The 19,659-nt window shown below is 56.2% G+C and overlaps 1 protein-coding gene across 3 annotated transcripts in view; it reads left to right on the forward strand.

The window, feature by feature from the left end:
- Positions 1-17,388, forward strand: part of TLN1 (talin 1) — a 30,046-nt gene extending 12,658 nt beyond the window's left edge. For 2 of the 3 annotated variants that reach the window (XM_015848343.2, NM_001323236.1), the window contains 40 exon segments: positions 534-701; positions 884-1,178; positions 1,370-1,536; positions 1,652-1,780; positions 1,916-2,029; positions 2,170-2,283; positions 2,365-2,499; positions 2,590-2,718; positions 2,817-2,919; positions 2,997-3,205; positions 3,291-3,410; positions 3,550-3,747; positions 3,864-4,003; positions 4,338-4,431; positions 4,576-4,665; positions 4,863-4,985; positions 5,090-5,233; positions 5,341-5,502; positions 5,583-5,723; positions 5,829-6,010; positions 6,104-6,236; positions 6,584-6,685; positions 6,808-6,978; positions 7,123-7,272; positions 7,598-7,699; positions 7,858-7,977; positions 8,090-8,236; positions 9,115-9,281; positions 9,551-9,734; positions 9,971-10,096; positions 10,388-10,504; positions 10,584-10,769; positions 10,877-10,984; positions 14,160-14,265; positions 14,393-14,517; positions 14,617-14,742; positions 14,885-14,947; positions 15,163-15,345; positions 16,013-16,138; positions 16,587-16,718. In XM_015848343.2, coding sequence (XP_015703829.1) covers positions 534-701; positions 884-1,178; positions 1,370-1,536; positions 1,652-1,780; positions 1,916-2,029; positions 2,170-2,283; positions 2,365-2,499; positions 2,590-2,718; positions 2,817-2,919; positions 2,997-3,205; positions 3,291-3,410; positions 3,550-3,747; positions 3,864-4,003; positions 4,338-4,431; positions 4,576-4,665; positions 4,863-4,985; positions 5,090-5,233; positions 5,341-5,502; positions 5,583-5,723; positions 5,829-6,010; positions 6,104-6,236; positions 6,584-6,685; positions 6,808-6,978; positions 7,123-7,272; positions 7,598-7,699; positions 7,858-7,977; positions 8,090-8,236; positions 9,115-9,281; positions 9,551-9,734; positions 9,971-10,096; positions 10,388-10,504; positions 10,584-10,769; positions 10,877-10,984; positions 14,160-14,265; positions 14,393-14,517; positions 14,617-14,742; positions 14,885-14,947; positions 15,163-15,345; positions 16,013-16,138; positions 16,587-16,718 — 5,631 coding nt within the window. 3 annotated transcript variants of the gene reach the window in all.
- The last annotated feature ends 2,271 nt before the right edge of the window (positions 17,389-19,659 follow it).

Below are 19,659 nucleotides of genomic sequence, written 5' to 3' on the forward strand. Positions count from 1 at the left end.
AAACGGGCCTGGCAGCAGCTTAATTGCTGTCTGCAATGGGAAGAGCTGTGCCCCGTACACCTTGCCTGAGCTCCCTGCCCCAAGCACTGCTGGTGGCATCCAGCAGCGCAGCATGGGAGCGAATCCTGATGGCTGCGGTGTGCCGGGCGTCCTGCCAGGAAGATCCTGCTGCGTGCTGTGTGCCGCAGGGCCTCCTGGCAGCATGGGGCCTCACTGCAGGTTCTGGCTGCGGGATGATCAGAGGTGCCACGTGGGTTGTCCCTGTGACAACATCATGGGTGGTGCTGCTGAGCTGCTCCGGGCGATGATTTTGGCCGTGGCAGTGTCCCAGCACTGGGAGATGCCTCAGCACCCAGCTGTAGGGATGGGCTGGAGGTGTTGCCAGCCACACATCAGGAGTTCAGCGCAAGGCAGGGGTGGCGGAAAGGCCCCCTGATCTCATGTTTCCCTGCTGAATATTTCACGAGAGCCGTGCAGGCGGCTGTGCCTGGCTCTGTGGTGGCTCCAGCTCTGACCCTGTCTGTCCCCCCCAGGACATGCTGATGCAGCTGGCCAAGGCTGTGGCCAGTGCTGCCGCTGCGCTGGTGCTGAAGGCCAAGAATGTGGCTCAGAAAACAGAAGACCAAGCCCTGCAGACGCAGGTGATTGCAGCTGCTACGCAGTGTGCCCTCTCCACCTCCCAGCTGGTGGCCTGCACCAAGGTAAGCACCAACCCTCACCTTGTTGCTTCTGGGACTAGGAGTTTCTGTTTCCTCTGGCCCTGGCTCTTTGGAATCATCCTTCTTAGGGGTCAGGGACAGTAGTCATCAGGGTCATGGGATGCTGGATGGAGAGAGGGGGCTGTGGGGTGGCAACACTGCCCAGCTTTTTTCCTGCCCTGCAGGTGGTGGCTCCCACCATCAGCTCCCCAGTGTGCCAGGAGCAGCTGATTGAGGCTGGCAAGCTGGTAGCCAAGTCGGCAGAGGGATGTGTGGAGGCCTCTAAGGCAGCTACCAACGATGACCAGCTGCTGAAGCAGGTGGGGGTGGCAGCCACCGCTGTCACCCAGGCCCTCAACGACCTGCTGCAGCACATCAAGCAGCACGCCACTGGCGGGCAGCCCATCGGGCGCTACGACCAGGCCACTGACACCATCCTCAATGTCACTGAGAACATATTCAGCTCCATGGGAGACGCAGGTAAGAGTGGCTGGTAGCACCTGGGGATGGTGGGCTTGAGGGGCACAGTGAGCTGGAGCAGGCTCTGGAGTCATGCTTTGCTGAGGGCTCATGCTTCAAGCTTGCCCCAAAAGTGAGGGGCTGGTGCAGCGAAGCAGCAAATCAGGGCAATTCTCAGGACTTGCTGACAGCCACCCTTCCTTCCTTCCTAGGGGAAATGGTGCGGCAGGCTCGTATTCTGGCGCAGGCCACCTCTGACCTCGTCAATGCCATTAAAGCTGATGCAGAGGGAGAGACGGACCTAGAGAATTCACGCAAGCTGCTGAGTGCAGCCAAAATCCTGGCCGATGCCACAGCCAAGATGGTGGAGGCTGCAAAGGTTGGTGGCAGACGGGAGGAGCCGCTGGGGCAAGAGGCAGAGCACAGCGACCTCTGGCAGGATGATAGGGGAACTGGGGGTCGTGCTGGGTGTGATGGCTTTCTGCTTTGTCCAGGGGGCTGCCGCCCACCCCGACAGCGAGGAGCAGCAGCAGCGGCTGCGGGAGGCTGCAGAGGGGCTGCGCATGGCCACCAACGCTGCGGCTCAGAATGCCATCAAGAAGAAGCTCGTGCACAAGCTGGAGGTGAGGCTGTGGTTTGGGCTGTGGTGGGGGAAGAAGGATGGTGTTGGAGTGGGAGAATTTTAGTGGGGAGTGGGACCTCAGTCTGTGGCAGAGCTCCTGTGCTGGGCTGACTCCTGATTTCCTTCTTCCTGACAGCACGCAGCCAAGCAGGCAGCTGCCTCCGCCACCCAGACCATCGCCGCCGCACAGCATGCTGCTGCCTCCAACAAGAACCCTGCTGCACAGCAGCAGCTGGTGCAGAGCTGCAAGGTGAGGGGTGTGGGGGCACAGTCTGGGTGTCAGCGGGATGACAGGTAAAACAGGGAGAAAAGCAGCCTGAGCAGCTGCAGCCATCGGCGTGCCCACACGCTCCATGTCCCCTGCAGTGACCCTGCTCTCCCTGCTCACAGGTGGTGGCGGACCAGATCCCCATGCTGGTGCAGGGTGTGCGAGGAAGCCAGTCACAGCCAGACAGCCCCAGTGCCCAGCTGGCTCTCATCGCCGCCAGCCAGAACTTCCTGCAGGTACCAGCTAATCTGCCACTGGATGCAGGCAGCAAGACAACTGTGTGCCGTGCCGTGTCTCATGCCTTTCTCTTTTGACAGCCTGGTGGGAAGATGGTTGCTGCAGCCAAGGCCACCGTGCCCACCATCACTGACCAGGCCTCAGCCATGCAGCTCAGCCAGTGTGCCAAGAACCTGGCTGCAGCCCTGGCTGAGCTCCGCACGGCTGCACAGAAGGTGAGGGGCCGTCAGAAGGCAGGCGGGTGGGATGGCCCTCCCTGCAGCATGAGCTCCATATAACGCTGTCGGTCCTTCCATCCACTGCAGGCACAGGAGGCCTGTGGGCCCCTGGAGATTGACTCAGCACTGGGCCTGGTGCAGAGCCTGGAGAGGGACCTGAAGGAGGCAAAGGCAGCTGCCAGGGATGGAAAGCTAAAGCCTCTGCCAGGAGAGACGGTGAGGACATGTGGGGTGGTGGGCAGGCAGGCCTGGGTGAAGCTGAACCCCTTTGTATGGGTCATGGTGCCTAACCCCTCCATGTTGTTTGCCTGCAGATGGAGAAGTGTGCGCAGGACCTGGGGAACAGCACCAAGGCTGTCACCTCTGCCATCGCTCACCTCCTGGGCGAGGTGGCCCAGGGCAATGAGAACTACACAGGTACCACCCCTCAGCCCCCAGCCAGGCTGTGGCACAGGGCCAGGCCCTCGCTGACTGATTGCTCTCCTCTATGGCAGGCATTGCAGCCCGGGAGGTGGCCCAAGCCCTGCGCTCTCTCAGCCAGGCTGCCCGCGGCGTGGCAGCCAACAGCTCGGACCCTCAGGTGCAGGGTGCCATGTTGGAGTGCGCTAGTGATGTGATGGATAAGGCCAACAACCTCATCGAGGAGGCACGGAAAGCCGTGGCCAAGCCTGGGGACCCTGACAGCCAGCAGCGCCTGGTGCAGGTGGGTCTGGGCCCCTGGGTGTCTATGGGATGAGGGCAGCCCGCCAGGGTGGGTGCTGAACAAGCTCTGCTGACATCTTCTGCAGGTGGCCAAGGCGGTGTCACAGGCCCTGAATCGCTGCGTGAACTGCCTGCCTGGGCAGCGGGACGTGGATGCTGCCATCCGCATGGTGGGAGAGGCCAGCAAGAGGCTGCTCTCAGATTCGGTGAGCTCAGCCTGGGGCTAAGGGGAACCGGGAAGTGTTGAGGTGGGCAAAGCTGGATGCTCACCCTGCTGTTGGGTGTGGAATGCCCATCCAGCTGCCACCACCTCACTGCAGCTCCTGACGCTCTCTTTGCCTCCAGTTCCCTCCCAGCAACAAGACCTTCCAGGAGGCTCAAAGCCAACTGAACCGGGCTGCTGCAGGACTCAACCAGTCTGCCAACGAGCTGGTGCAAGCGTCACGTGGTACACCCCAGGATCTGGCCAAATCCTCTGGCAAATTTGGACAGGACTTCAATGAGTTCCTGCAGGCAGGAGTGGAGATGGCCAGCCTATCTCCAGTGAGTGCAAACACCCATTTGGAGAGCCATGGACTGGGTGAAATGGCAGTAAGAGATTGAGGGTGGGCACAGAGCTTGGGAAGCTGCTGTTGGTGACTCTTACTGGTTCCTTGCAGAACAAAGAAGACCAGGCGCAGGTGGTATCAAACCTGAAGAGCATCTCCATGTCCTCCAGCAAGCTGCTGCTGGCAGCAAAGGCACTTTCTGCTGACCCCACATCGCCCAACCTCAAGAGCCAGCTGGCAGCAGCAGCACGGTAGGAAGAACCGCTTGCAGTGCATGGAGGGAGGTGGTTAAATTCCAAGAGCTATGCTGGGCTGCAGGAGGCTCAGTTTAGGCCAAATGTTTGCCTCTGTGAGACTCAGATTGTTATGGAGCTGTTCTGTGACCATTTATCTAATGTAATCCTAACCTGGCTCCTGTTGCAGTCTATGGAAAGAGATAGACCTTGGGTGGGCAGGAGGGTCTCATAACCAGAGCCTCTTCCCATTTCCTGCACCTTTCCCCCAAAGCCAAGTTAAAGTGTTTGCAATAGTGATGGATGGTGAAGCTAACACTGGTCCTTGTGTGTCCCTCCCCTGTCCCGACAGGGCTGTGACTGACAGCATAAACCAGCTGATCACCATGTGCACCCAGCAGGCTCCCGGCCAGAAGGAGTGTGACAATGCTCTGAGGGAGCTGGAGGTGAGAAGCAGCATCTCGGTTGCTGAAGAAGCACCTCTTCTGCTTGGGCTTGGCTGGGTGCTGAGATGTCTGTCAGGGGGAGAAAAGTACAGCGTGGGATGCAGGGAATGCACCTCCCTTTACGTGGCATCTCTGTCTTTGTAGACCGTGAAGGAACTGTTGGAGAACCCCACCCAGACTGTCAATGACATGTCCTACTTCAATTGCCTGGACAGTGTCATGGAGAACTCCAAGGTGAGCCAGGAGCAGAGCAGAAGGGTGGATGCTGGGGAAGGATGGTGAGGTTTGGGGAAGGATGTGAGGGCAAATGTGGCAACGGGAAAAGAGCTTCCTCCCTCACTTCTCATCTGGTGGATCTTGGTGAGCTCTGAATCTGGAGCACTCAGTGCAAACAGGAGGTAGTCTCTAGCTAGTGGCTATGAATCCTGCAGGTGCTGGGTGAGTCCATGGCTGGCATCTCCCAGAATGCAAAGAACAGCAAGCTGCCTGAGTTTGGAGAGTCCATCAGTGCCGCCTCCAAAGCTCTCTGCGGGCTCACGGAGGCAGCAGCCCAGGTGAGATACATTCAGTCCCAGCCTCACACATCACTCCTGGGGCAGGGAGCTATTGCCTGCCTCTGCCCCCATACAGTCCCTCACTGCATCTCTCATGCTCACAGGCTGCCTACCTGGTGGGAGTTTCTGATCCCAACAGCCAGGCTGGACAGCAGGGCTTGGTAGACCCCACTCAGTTTGCCAGAGCTAACCAGGCCATCCAGATGGCCTGCCAAAACCTGGTGGACCCTGCCTGCACACAGTCCCAGGTGCGTATGAAGTGGGCTGCTGTGATGGGCATTTTCTTGTCTAAAAGGGAGTATTGGAGGGATGGGGAGATGCTGTGGGTCCTGTCTCACTCTGCCTTTCTCTACAGGTGCTGTCAGCAGCCACCATTGTGGCTAAGCACACGTCAGCCCTGTGCAACACCTGCCGCCTGGCCTCCTCCCGCACCGCCAACCCTGTTGCCAAGCGGCAGTTTGTCCAGTCAGCTAAGGAGGTTGCCAACAGCACAGCCAACCTGGTGAAGACCATCAAGGTGCGCTTCCTACTGGGGCAGTATGGGCAGAGATAGGGTATGCTCAGGGCTAGATAACTTTGCTCTCTCCTATATACTAGGCCCTGGATGGTGCCTTCAATGAAGAGAACCGGGAGCGGTGCCGCGCAGCCACAGCTCCTCTCATAGAGGCTGTGGACAACCTGACAGCTTTTGCCTCCAACCCAGAGTTTGCCACCGTTCCTGCCCAGATCAGCCCTGAGGTGAGGTGTTATTGGGGCTTGGAGGGGTGGGCCTGGCTATGGTGGGAGCTTCTGCCTATTCATGCTGGTCCATCTGTTTCACGAGTCCACCATCTCTCTGCACAGGGACGCAGAGCCATGGAGCCCATTGTCACATCTGCCAAGACGATGCTGGAGAGCTCAGCTGGCCTCATTCAGACTGCCCGCTCCCTGGCTGTCAACCCCAAGGACCCACCGCAGTGGGCGGTGCTGGCTGGCCACTCTCGCACTGTCTCAGACTCCATCAAGAAACTGATCACCAACATGAGGTGAGAGTGAACTGGACTGTCTCAGCCAATCTGGTGTGTGTGGCCAGGGCCCCTTTGCACCAACCAGTATTGCTGATATGTCTTGTCATTCAGGGACAAAGCTCCTGGACAGCGGGAGTGTGACGAGGCTATAGATGTCCTGAACAGATGCATGCGGGAGGTGGACCAGGCCTCCCTTGCAGCCATCAGCCAGCAGTTGGCCCCCCGAGAAGGTATCTCCCAGGAGGTAAGTGGGGAACTTGCTCCTGGGGGCAGCATCTTATCCTGGAATCCCTCTGCCTTCACAAAGGGCTTCTGCAGCCCTTCTTGCATCTTTAGCAGGAATCCTAAACCCGCCCAGCCAAGTGGTGGGCAGAACAGCCTAGCTTCAAGCTGTGTGTCCCTGCTGCCTGTCTGGTTCAGTGGGACAGAGCAGGGTTGTCTGGTCAGACCACCCTTACACCCAGATCTGATTTAGCAGTGCAACCAGCACCTTGGTGTCCTGCTTTCCTCAAGCAGGTTAACTCTTTCTCACCAGAGCTTGGTGAGATCAGCTGTGCTGGAGCTTCATGCAAGTTATTCTCTTCTCAACAGGCTTTGCATAACCAGATGATCACGGCTGTGCAGGAGATCAACAACCTGATAGAGCCTGTGGCCAGCGCAGCACGGGCTGAAGCCTCACAGCTGGGACACAAGGTAATGGAAGGGCAGGGGTGGGGAGCTGGAGATCAGGCACCAAGTGTTTATCAAGGAGTTTGCACCATGAGAAAAGGCTCAGGCTAGCAGGGCCTGCTGTCACTGATTCTGCTTTTCCCTAGGTGTCTCAGATGGCTCAGTACTTCGAGCCACTCATTTTGGCAGCTATTGGTGCTGCCTCCAAAACACCCAACCACCAGCAGCAGATGAACCTCCTGGATCAGACAAAAACTCTGGCTGAGTCTGCCCTGCAGATGCTGTACACAGCCAAGGAGGCTGGTGGGAACCCCAAGGTGAGTGGGAGGTGGACATGGTGGCACCGTGAGCTTTGGATATGTGTCATGTATCATACATGCATGCCTGACACCAAAACTCAGGACAAGCATGTGGTGTCTGTGTTGAAGGGGAGCAGCTCTCACTCTATCTTGTCCTTGCAGCAAGCTGCCCACACGCAGGAGGCTCTGGAGGAGGCCGTGCAGATGATGAAGGAGGCAGTGGACGACCTGACCACCACGCTCAATGAGGCAGCCAGTGCGGCAGGCGTTGTTGGGGGCATGGTGGACTCCATCACCCAAGCCATCAACCAGGTGAAGGGAACACAGAGAGGGCTGCGGGAGAGGAGGAGTCAGTCAAACTCTGTGTGGCACTTTGTCATTTCTTGTCTTCCTTGGGTTGCTAGCACTGAGTCCTGCTTGAGAAGGAGTGGCAAACAGAGTACTGCACTTATGCAACCAAAGAGGCAGGGAGAGATGCTGGAAGTTGTTCAGATGTTCCCCAAGGGAGCACTGGGGGATGGTCTATGGGAGGAGCATCTAGGGCCCTTGTGGGCAGCACAAATCTCCTGCTTTGCTGTTGTCAAGAAGGGCCACTGTGCTTGTGCTGGAGCCAAACTCTTCTGGTATTTTATTGCAGCTGGATGAGGGACCAATGGGCGAGCCTGAGGGGACCTTTGTGGACTACCAGACCACAATGGTGAAGACGGCCAAAGCTATCGCAGTGACCGTGCAGGAGATGGTGGGTACAGGAGCCCGTCACTATTCTCTTATTTATCCCTACTTGAGGCAGGAAGCAGACAGTGGTGCTGTGGTCTCACTTAGGCAGGGCAACTGCCACTGCTGCTTGCCTGTCCTACTGCAGGGCCTGTCTGAGTTCTGTCGTTATTTCATTGGCAGGTCACCAAATCCACCACCAACCCAGATGAGCTGGGCATACTGGCCAACCAGCTTACCAATGACTACGGGCAGCTGGCACAACAGGCCAAGCCAGCTGCTCTCACTGCCGAAAATGAGGAGGTAAGATGTTTGGCCTGGAGTAGATGCATGGGATGACTTTCATTTCCTATCGAGTATGTTGGGTATGAGGCTAATACCGTTATGGCTCTCTCATGCACACATTTGCCTGCAGATTGGCTCCCATATCAAGCGCCGGGTACAGGAGCTGGGCCATGGCTGTGCTGCCCTGGTGACCAAGGCTGGAGCTCTGCAATGTAGCCCCAGCGATGCCTACACCAAGAAGGAGCTGATAGAGAGTGCACGCAAGGTCTCCGAGAAGGTGAGCAGTGCTAAGGGTCTCAGAGCATGCAACAGGAAAGGGGATTTAGGTGGTGGGAGGAGTGCTGGGTTGAACCCCATATCCTGTGGCCACCAATTTGGGTTCTCCAGGGGTCATCCTGGACTCTGTCTGCTCTTGGCCATGCTTGCTCTAGCACAACTGGGGTGAAGGAGAGGTTCCTCTCCTGCCACCATATCAACTTGTGCTGTGATTGGAGTGTGCAGTAGCTGGGTGCTCACTGCTGAAGTGCTGAACTGCCAAGGAGTATTGATCACACCCTCATGGCAGCTCAGGGCTCTGTAAACCTGCCCTTTCAGATGTGTGTGTAGCATTTGCTACATCTTTAATAATCTTCCAGCTCACTCTGGGTGACTGATCTCCTCTGCCCCTTCTGCTGGCATGGTGGAAAACCTTGCCCATTTAAAAGCACATTGGTTAGTAGCAGATGGAAACATGGGCTTAAAAATCTGGTTTATAAGAGTAGAGCTGCAGTGCTTGTAAGAAAGATTACAAAAGCAAAACTAACTCTGGTTCATACTGTCTGGCACATATCAGCATGCTCAGGGCTCCCTGCAGATTCTTGCTTTCAAAGCTTTCTTTCCATCAGGAAAATTACCATCTTAAGAGTGCTTGGAAGAGTGAGGGATATGGGTTTAGGACTTACAAAAGGAATGAGCTGCAAGCCTTACTTGTTTAGAGAGTAGCACAGTCCAGTGGCACTCGCAGTCCTAAAGGTGGAAGATTTGAGATAAAAATAATTGGAAGCTAAGAAGGAATGCTGTATTGTATAATCCCTGATTCCCCTCCTTGGTTCAGTGAGATACACGGTAGGGGCTGCCTGTTCCTGCCTCTCCAGTCACCCTGTTTGTACCCCACAGGTGTCCCATGTGCTGGCAGCTCTGCAGGCTGGGAACCGTGGGACTCAAGCCTGTATCACTGCAGCCAGCGCTGTCTCTGGCATCATTGCTGACCTCGACACCACCATCATGTTTGCCACAGCAGGGACTCTCAATCGGGAGAACTCAGAAACCTTTGCTGACCACAGGTACGAGGGCTGGGGAGTAGGACACTTTGCTTAGATGGAGGTAAAGGGGTCCTGCTATCTCACATCTTTGTAAGCGGTGGGCCAGCTCCAGGGAGACCTACAAATTCATGCTGGCTCTGTTTTCACACCCAGCACATACATATGGAAGGCAGGGAGCAAGGAGCATGTGCACATGCAAAGGGACAGGCACCTGCATGTCATTCTTTAGTGCCTTGTGCAAGCACACCTCTGTGGCACTGCCTTCTCTCTGACACTCTTCTTCTCACCAGGGAGGGCATTTTGAAGACAGCCAAGGCGTTGGTGGAAGACACCAAGGTGCTGGTGCAGAATGCCACAGCCAGCCAGGAGAAGCTAGCCCAGGCTGCCCAGTCCTCTGTGGCCACCATCACCCGCCTGGCTGAGGTGGTGAAGCTGGGTGCTGCCAGCCTGGGATCTGAAGACCCAGAGACTCAGGTAGGATGGAGTGTCTGGGGTGAATGGAGGGTGCTCTTAGCTTGCAGGAAGGGAATGGAACTGAGTATGTGTGGTCTGGGCTGGACTCCATGTGTCCTGAAGAGGGTTGACTGGGCTTTGACCCTAGTCAGCCACTCTAGCTGAGTTAAATTCTATGTATCCAAGAGTGTCCATATTTCTTATTAGTTGGATGCACCATCCCAGCTTGAGTGTGACCCTGGACTTGCTTTTCGCAGGTGGTTCTGATCAATGCTGTGAAGGATGTGGCCAAAGCACTTGGGGACCTGATTGGTGCCACCAAAGCAGCTGCTGGCAAAGCTGGGGATGATCCTGCAGTCTATCAGCTGAAGAACTCTGCCAAGGTCTGCGGTGGAGAAGAGGAGATGGGGCAGGAGGGCTGGAGAAAGAAAAGGGGGACTCCTGTGCACGTCTAGGGACAGGAGGACAGCTGTGAGGCAAATGGGACAAGGGTGCAGAGAGGCATGTGAAAGGTGGGGCACAGCATGTGTGAATTGGTTAGAGATCAAAATGAAGTGATATGAGTAGAGTATGAGGAAGGGGCAGTTCTGCACCAAACCACAAGGGAGAGATGGTGCTGGCAGCATCCTAAAGCTTTTGCGGGGCTTTACCTGGCTCTGTTCTCCCTTCCACAGGTGATGGTCACCAATGTCACTTCCTTGCTGAAGACAGTGAAGGCCGTTGAGGATGAGGCCACAAAGGGGACACGAGCACTGGAGGCCACTATAGAGCATATCCGCCAAGAACTGGCGGTGAGCACTGCTGTGGGGTCACAGCTGACACCCTGCCCACCTGCTGCCCCATGCCTCACTCCTGCCTTTCTCCTCGCAGGTCTTCTCCTCCCCGGTGCCTCCTGCCCAGGTCTCAACCCCAGAGGACTTCATCCGAATGACGAAAGGCATCACAATGGCCACAGCCAAAGCTGTGGCTGCTGGCAATTCGTGTCGGCAGGAGGATGTCATCGCTACAGCCAACCTGAGCCGCCGTGCCATTGCCGACATGCTGCGTGCCTGCAAGGTGCTGCGCAGGAGGGCAGTGGATGTGGGGCTGGCACAGGGGTGGGGGGACTCTGGCAGAGCCCCCAGTGCTTGTGTCTGGATACAAATGCTATCTCTGGGTTGCAGGAGGCTGCTTACCACCCGGAGGTGAGCGCGGACGTGCGGCAGCGGGCGCTGCGCTTTGGCAAGGAGTGTGCTGATGGCTACCTGGAGCTGCTGGAGCACGTGCTGGTGGTGAGTGTCCCCAGCCCCATGGTTTTATGAGGCTTCCCTTGGACACCAGGGTGTCCAAGAGCTCTGCAGTTACCCTCACTGAGGTCTTTTAGCAAGTTTACTTTTGCATCCTGTACATGAAGTGCCCAAGGTGAGTGCAGGGCAAAAGATGGTGTGCAGTGACCACTGGCTCAACAGGTTGCAATGCCTGTCTTTCAGGTCCTGCCTAAAAGAGAGACCTGTCCCTGCCTTGAGACTGCACAGTTATTTGTTGCTGCAGTGCTCTGGGCTAGTGCTGCTGTAATTGCTTTGACCTGAGCTGAACAGTCAGTGTCAAAATGATCCTTGAGAAGCTGGTGCTGGATTCCTGTCTCATTCTTTGTCCCAGTACCTAGGCTAGGCAGACAAATGAAAGGTGACGAGGGATGGGAGTGCTGCCTGTAATTACTTACAGAAGCAGATATCAGAGCCATAAACAGTCTTTCAAGAAAGGTATTTGGCTAACAACAGATGGGAGATTAACTGGCCATAAACAGATGGAGTCTGGAAATTCGACAACACAGGAACAGAATCCTGAAGCAGCTTCCGTTCAAAGTGGTGGGTGGGAGAAACTTCAGCCAGTGTGAAAACAGAGCTTGTTAAGCTCACAGAGGAGTGTGAGACAGGCAGTGCCTGTGGTGGCAGAGGTGCTGGCTGCAAAGGCCAGCTGTGCCCTTTTCATCCAGTCTTCCTACAGCTTAGTCCTCTCAGGTGCTTCAGTTGTCTGCTTTAATTAGCTGTCTTACAAGATCAGTGCAGCTCACTTGAAGCAAATAAAACCTGGGTTATCCAAGACATGGAAAGAAAGTATTCAGTGAGGTGCTTCCAGTGGTTTGCATTCTTGGCAAGAATACATAGTGACCAAGTTGAGCCTGCTGCAGAGATGTGCAGGGCACATGCCTTTGGAGTTACTGGTAGCCTTGGACTGGGAGAAAGGAGAAAGAGCAAGCGTGGGTCAGTTACACAGCACAGTTTCACTGGGTTAGTTAAAAAGGACTGATAAATCATGTTCAGATTCACCAGATGTGAGGTGGGGGAGCTCAGGGAAAGCCAGGCTCCTTGGGGGTGAGAAGTGCCAGCACTGGCAGAACAAAGAGGAGGCAGGCAGGAGCCAAGGGCTAAAAATTGAAGACAGATGGGGGAAATCAAAGGCTGGTTGGTTATGCCTGAAGGAGGTAACCACCAGGATAGAGTTCCAAAAGGAGCAGTGAGTTTTTCATGCTCTAGATCGAATGTCTTTCTGGAAGATGCTGTAGCCACACTCAAGACGTCACAGCCAAGACTGACATGCTAGATTAAATTCTCTGGCTGAACTGTTGTTAACAGATGATTGGGCTAATGACATACTGTGGTAGTGCCCAAGGTCAAACTACTTGCAGAAGCATGCTATTCCACTGCGTTTTGGGTTTAACCTTCCAGCTGCCTTGTGACATTTCCTGAATATCACACAGGCAGTACATCCAGTGAAATGTTCACCAGAGGTACATCTTGGGAAGGCTATATCCTGTAGAAAGAGACAATTTAGCAATTTTAAGCATGTCATCATAGCAGACAACAGACTTAACAGTATGGCATGTTGTCCAGACGTGCTCATAAGGGTAAACTGCCCATGGCTGTGTGCTGTCAGGAGCTCCTGTGACTTTCCTGGGATGGCCCCACATGAGTCCAGAATCACTCCCAGCCTCAGCAGTGTGCCAGTCTGTGTGTGCAGGGTCATGTTGGTGGGGAGGCAGCAGGTTCCTGGAAAGCAGTGAGCAGAAGGCATGCGGAGGTGCTGACAGGGCAGAGCGTAGTGCTGGTCCCTCCCCATACAGAGGGGTGTGGAATGGGAGGTTATGGGCAGGATACCGCCTGATACAAACGGGATACAGCAAGACTTGCTGTATGTGTGCTGGGTTGGTCCCTTTGGGAGCCAACGCCTTGCAGAGTGTGAACAGGAGTGGTTGTAGTTCAAGAAAGAGAGTTATTTAGCTTGGGATGGAAAACGTGGCTCCCAGCAGAAGAGTAAGCAAGCAGCATATTTCACCAGGGAGGGGAAGGAATTTGAACCTCCTTAGGGATGTGGTATTTGGTAACAATAGGTCTCTGCCACTAAAAGCAGAGAAATTCAGGCTGAAAACTGCAGACAGGCAGTTAAGAGCGGGAAGAAGTAAGGTGCTGCTGGGCATGGGTGGTCTCTCCAGCCCTGCAGCCTTTGTGTTCAGCCATCAGAAAATGTGATGGGGCTAAAATATGAAGTGGTAATGGCAGCTTTCAGGAAGCCTCTGAACCTTCCTTCTCGCTTCTCCATCTTTCACCCTTTCCTTCACGTACCCCGTTACCCATGTGTCTCTGCCAGGGCATTCATTTGCCTTCTTCTCTCTCCTCTCCATCCTCCTGTGCAGCCGGTGAGTAAGGTGACACTTGGTGTGCTTGCCAGTGTCTAACCTCTGCATGAGCCTTGTTGGCGGCATGTCCGCCTGCCCAGCCCAGCGGTGACGCTGTGCCTGTGTGGTTTGGAGCAGGACCCCATGGTCCATGCCTGTACTCACTCCTGCTCGAGCTGATGTGTGGCCTCCAGTGTGCCGTGGTGTGTGCATGCCTCTGCAGGGCACCCTCTGCAGGGTGTCTCCTAGAAAGGGGATGTATGTCCTGCAGGGACTGAGACCTTGCTCCACATCCTCCCCTGCCCTGCTTGTGTTTGCAGATGAGTTTCTGAGAGGGGGGACAGCAAGGGAGGGATAGGTTCAGGAGCTTGGAGTGCTTTGGGGTGGGGAGAAGATCCAAGGAGACAGCCACTGAGTGGTGGAAGGGCTCAAGCTTAGAATCTGGTGCTGTGTAATGTCCCAGAAGCTGTGGACTCGACACAGCCAAGAAGAGCATCCTGTCCCTGTGCAGGAGGAGGCTCACCAGCACTGCTGCAGACAGGATGACAAACAATGACCAGTTCACACATACAGGGTGGGGTTTTCCCCTCTCCTTCTCTAGGGGAACACCTCAAATAGACCTATGCGGTCTGATTGCTTTGTGATGGCACTCACAATAGCCTGAAATGAGGGTGTCTGAGCCCCAAATAGAACTTTTACCAAGCAGGCAAACTCTGGGGGCAAGGAGCTGCCAGGTAGGGACCACCCCCTTCTTCAGTTTCCATAACATGCTCACTGCTGCTCTCTCACAGATCCTGCAGAAGCCGACCCATGAGCTGAAGCAGCAGCTGGCTGGGTACTCCAAGCGGGTGGCCAGCTCTGTCACTGAACTCATCCAGGCAGCTGAAGCCATGAAAGGTGAGCACCACAGCTACATCCACCTCTGGTCTGGCACCTGGGCTTCAGTAGCTGATGGGAGGGGGTAGGGTCATTGGGAAATCAAGCTGTGCATGGGTTTAATTTCTCTTGGTTCCCTTTTCTGTAGGGACGGAGTGGGTTGACCCAGAAGATCCCACAGTCATCGCTGAGAATGAATTGCTGGGAGCTGCAGCATCAATTGAAGCTGCGGCAAAGAAGTTAGAGCAGCTGAAACCAAGAGCCAAGCCAAAGGTTGTGTGGGGTACTGAGCCCCACCTCACCTCCCCAGCAGCCTCCTGCCACCTTCTCTGCCTTCCTGTATAGGATTAATGTGCTCATTTTTGCCTACAGCAAGCAGATGAGACTCTGGATTTTGAAGAACAGATCTTGGAAGCAGCCAAATCAATTGCTGCAGCCACAAGCGCCTTGGTGAAAGCAGCCTCAGCAGCCCAGCGAGAATTGGTGGCCCAAGGAAAGGTAAGACTGGGAGGGAAGAGAGTTGAAGTCATAAAGATACAGAGCTTTCACAGGGAGGGAAGGTGAATCTGGAGCTGTGGTGGGTTCTCTTCCTTCTCCAAGGACTGTTCCTGTGCCTTATTCACCCTGTCCTGCTTCACAGGTGGGAGTCATCCCGGCCAATGCAGTGGATGATGGACAGTGGTCCCAGGGACTTATTTCCGCTGTGAGTATCAAGGAAACATGGGGGCAGGGGACATCTAATGTTGGGCAAGATGCTCTCTGCCCTTATGCTTCCGCTCTCTAAAAGAGGCAGCCCCACTGCTGACTTCCTCTCCCACCATATGGGGTTTGGCATGGAAGCCAATTGACCCCATCCTATGCACCACGTCCTCCTTGGGACCCTCTCTTCCAGCCCTCTGACACCCTCTCTTGTTGCAGGCACGCATGGTGGCTGCTGCCACCAACAACCTGTGCGAAGCTGCCAATGCAGCAGTGCAGGGCCATGCCAGTGAGGAGAAGCTGATCTCATCAGCCAAGCAGGTGGCTGCCTCCACAGCACAGCTGCTGGTGGCCTGCAAGGTGAAGGCTGACCATGACTCAGAGGCTATGAAGAGGCTCCAGGTGAGTCCCTTTAGCCCCAGCTGCCTCCTCCAGGTTCCTGAACATTCCCTTGGGTGCTTGAGGGGTGGGTGAGAGCAGGGAGGCATCTAGGATCATGGGATGGGGCTGTGGCACTGCTCTTGGTGGTTCATTTGGACACTGGCTCCATGTAGCTTGGACTTCAATTGCATGCACATGTATTCCTGGGCTCCCATCCACCAGGCTGGGGTTGCAGAGCCTGGGGGTATTCACGGCTGATGGCCTGACTTGGGAATGCCTGAAATGTATGCACCAGATCCCTGGCATTAAAGCTTAGGGACATGTTTTGATGGTGCCATCTCCGTGGCCACGGGGCAGAAGTGAATGCCCACGTGCTGCAGGAGGGATCCCAGTGGGACCTCAGAGGTGTCACCTTGGGCCAGAGGCTGGGATGGGACTGTCCCTGCCCTGCTGTTCACGTGGGAGCAGAGTGAGGGAGCCCATGGGCTCAGTCAGGAGCAGCAGCGCCTGAAATGGTCATGAGCAGTCGCGGTGGCAGCGAGCCATGAGCAGGGAGCTCTGCTGGCAGCCCCCCTTCTTCCAGCTGCCTCTTCTGCACACCAGCCCATCTGGGACAGGGGTTCCCCCCCAGGGCAGCAGTTGTACCCTGGGCTGAGTGTAATGCCTCCCGTTTTTTCCCCCACTCCAGGCTGCTGGCAATGCTGTGAAGAGAGCATCAGACAATCTGGTGAAGGCAGCGCAGAAGGCAGCCGCCTTCCAGGACCATGATGAGACGGTGGTGGTGAAGGAGAAGATGGTGGGAGGAATTGCACAGGTGAGGAGTGGGGCTGCTTCCATAGGACAGGGTGGCTCTGGCTGCCCCCAAGGCCATATTGTCATCACACAGCACTGCAGGCTGGGAAGTGGCTCCCATTCCACACAGCAGGGCTTGATATTCTTCCTACTGTTTGTAGCAGTGGGCACAGCCAGTGAACATTTGCTGGTGCTTTTAGTGTAATACCTGCACCAACCCAGTGGCCACAGGGTGTGTGAAGGGTAGAATGCTGTTCAAGGGACAGGCGCAACCCTATATGACAAGGCACAGGTCCCAGCTTTACCTGCTGCACGTGGGACCTGCCTGCAGGATACTGTGGGCCGTATCTCCTGAGCACTGTGATGTGACCACAGGGGGTGCTTAGCTGTAGTTGTGGCTGTGGTGGAAGGATGCAGAGCAAGATGTTCATACCATGGGTGGACAAAGCATCTTGCCACTCTCTCTGCAGATCATCGCCGCCCAGGAGGAGATGCTGCGCAAGGAGCGGGAGCTGGAGGAGGCACGCAAGAAGCTGGCCATGATCCGGCAGCAGCAGTACAAGTTCCTGCCCACCGAGCTGCGGGACGAGGAGCAGAACTGAGCCCCGCGCCCAGGCAGAGCCCTCCCTCCACTCACTGCACAGACTGCTGCCTCCAGCTCCTATTTAAGACACCCCACCTCCAATAACGCTGGGCTGCCTCGGCCCGCACCGGTGCACCAGGACTAACCCAGACACCGTGCAGGTGCTGCACCTGCGCCGCTGCTTCGCCACCCATCGCACCTCTCCACGCAGCACACCGGGCTGGGAGCCTGTCCTGGGGCAGCTCAATGTGCCCCTGGGGCCCAAGGCTCCCTGCTGCCTGGGGCCTGGCCCTTCACGCCTTTCAGGACTTTCCTCGTGCCTTCTTATCCTCTCTCTTGCTTCTTTCTTCTCCCTCCTCCAGGTGGGAGCGGGTGAGGCCTGTGCCTTGCCCTTGTTTGGGGATCATCTCTGCACCTTCCCTTGTGCCTCGCACAGAGCCTCTTTTCACCTTTATGCCTTACTGCTGGCTGAACGCCCCTGCACTCCGCAGCAGCAGCCGCCTGGGAGGCACCGCACACCCTCCTCAGTGCCTCTGTTTGGGGCTGGTGCTGTGGCTTCGCCCCAGGAGCTGCTGTTCCCACCTTATTGCCTCCCAGCCAGCTCTGCCTTCCTCCTCCTTCCCAAGTGCCTGCGTTGTTTTCTGAGATCTTCAGTATTTTTTATAACTTTTAAATTTCTGTAGTATTGAGCCTTCAGCTTTCTGAGTTCATTTATCCCCTTGCTCACATCACCCCCACTAATGCCCGGAGCCCAGTGCCTGCCTGGAGGCCCGGAGCCCACAGCTCCCCATCCCTCCCTGGCTCCGGGACCTCCCTCCCTCCCCTTTGCACTCGCTGAGGCTTCTCTCACTATTTTGATACTTTGAGCATCCCATATTACACATGGAAGGAAACCACCTCCCCCCGAAGCTCCGGGGTGGAGGGAATGTGGATGGCTCTTTGGAAAGACGCTTTCATCAATAAAAGTGGTTTTCCTGCTTGCTTGGAGCACGTGTCCATGGGGGAGTGCAGGGACCCCCAACTTCGGGTGCCCCCAAGGAGCAGGGCTCTGGGGGGGAGGGTTGCTTCAGACCCCACTGCGGGCAGCATGGGGCTGCCAGCCCTCCTTGTGGGGGGAAAGCGCCACGAGCACTTATACAGCACGGAAACTATTTGAGGCATGTCCAAAGCGGCACCCGGCAGCCCAGACCCCCGTTGGCAGCTTCGCAGGTGCTACCCAGGGCAGGGGGGGATTTTGTTGCAGGGGGATTTGGGGGCCGGCTGAGCTCCAGTGTAGCACCTGCCCCTGAGGCTCTGCGCTCCTGGCCCCATTCCTGCAGGCAGCCAAAAATATCCCTAGGCAGGGCAGTGGGAGGGGGTGCAGGTGGGGCACCCCCTATGCATTGACCCCCCCAGTGGGGCAGCAGTCAGGAATGCGGCTGGAGCCCCTCTGGCTGCCTGGGCTGAGCTCAGGCCTTGAAATAGTCACCCTGGCTGCCCCAGCGTGGCCCCTTCCCCACCTGCTGCCACCCCTTCCCGTCACTCAGCTGAGCCTGGGGGCATGAGGGATGCAGTGGGATGCAGTGGGGATACCTCTTTCCCTGCACCCCAACTACCCATGCTGCAGGGCCAGCATCAACAAGCAGCCTGGATGCTGAGCTGCACTGCAAGGCATGTCACAACTCTACAGTTCTCAGCTGTGTCCCTTGGGCTGGCCTTTGGGGTCTCCATCCACCACAGCACTGCAGTGTCCTGCAGCATCATGGGGTGTCGAGGTGCAGAGGGGCCACTGTCCCCCTTGGGACACTGTCCCATGGCCCAGCTCCAGGGTGGATTTGTGCCTCCCACAGGAATCTCAGCCGTGCCAGCTGTCCCTTGACAATCTGCACTGCCTGACCCAGCACCAGGTACCAGACATGGGCATGGCCCAGCTCCACCGCCCAGGGCAGGGGCTTCAGCAGTGGGGACCCCCAGCTACATCTCCCAGGCAAAGGGTGGGTCACAGTTGCCAGCTGTAAATACACGTTGGAGGGACGCAGGGCAGCATTCAGCGTGGCTGGAGCCCTGACCCCGTAAATCTTTCAGCTGGGATTGGAGGGGCTATTTTTGCATGCAGGTTCTAGCAGGCACAAGTGGTGTTTGGGATATGTCAATCACAAGGTGCCCAGCAGCCCCACCACGGCCCCAAATTTGGGGTGGGCAGAGGACCTGTAGCCTGGATCATTGGGGAACACTGGGACAGGGCAGAGGTGACAACCAAGGAAGTGCCATCCTCAGGAGTGCACTGGAGAAGAGTACCCATCACAGAATCCCTTTTCCTGCACTTTGGCTTTGAGGACGAAGCCATGGACAGGAGGGCCTGGATGCCACAGGGTGCCCCTGCGGGATGTGGCCATGAGGAAAATAGGAGTGTGGTGAGGGGGAACTGCATCCCTTGGGGGGCTTGCAGGAAGCTCCCCCAGCTGCTCACACTGTGCTCATCACCTCTGAGTCCATTGGGCTGCTCTGCGCTTAAGCATCTCCCACAGAGCCATCCATCCATCTTTGTCTTGCTCCTATAAAGCCATTTTTCTCCAGCTCTCACCTCCAACCACTCTCACTGTGCCCCTGTGCCAAAAGTTGGGTGCACGCCCCATTGCTGGATGTGGCTGCAAAGCGACAGGCTGGGAGCTCATACAGCCCCTAACCTCATCCATCCCATCCCACCCCATCCTCTCCAACCCCCCCATCCTCCAGCTCACCCTGCAGCTGGGAATGCACCAGAAGCATTTACGAGCGGTATTCAAGCATGGGGTATTTTTGGAGGAGCTGGGATCAGAAGGGTTTTTTTTTTTTTTTTTTTTTTTTTTGCCTGTGGAATACAGTTTATTTTGAGAAGAAAGAAGGAGCAAGGCAGCCTGCGTGCCCTGAGTCACCCAGCAATGCTGTCCCATTGAAGGTACCCTCCTGCTGGGGATGATGGCCCTGGGGTGGTTTAATCA

Source organism: Coturnix japonica, chromosome Z (assembly GCF_001577835.2).
Source record: "Coturnix japonica isolate 7356 chromosome Z, Coturnix japonica 2.1, whole genome shotgun sequence".
NCBI lineage: Eukaryota > Metazoa > Chordata > Aves > Galliformes > Phasianidae > Coturnix > Coturnix japonica.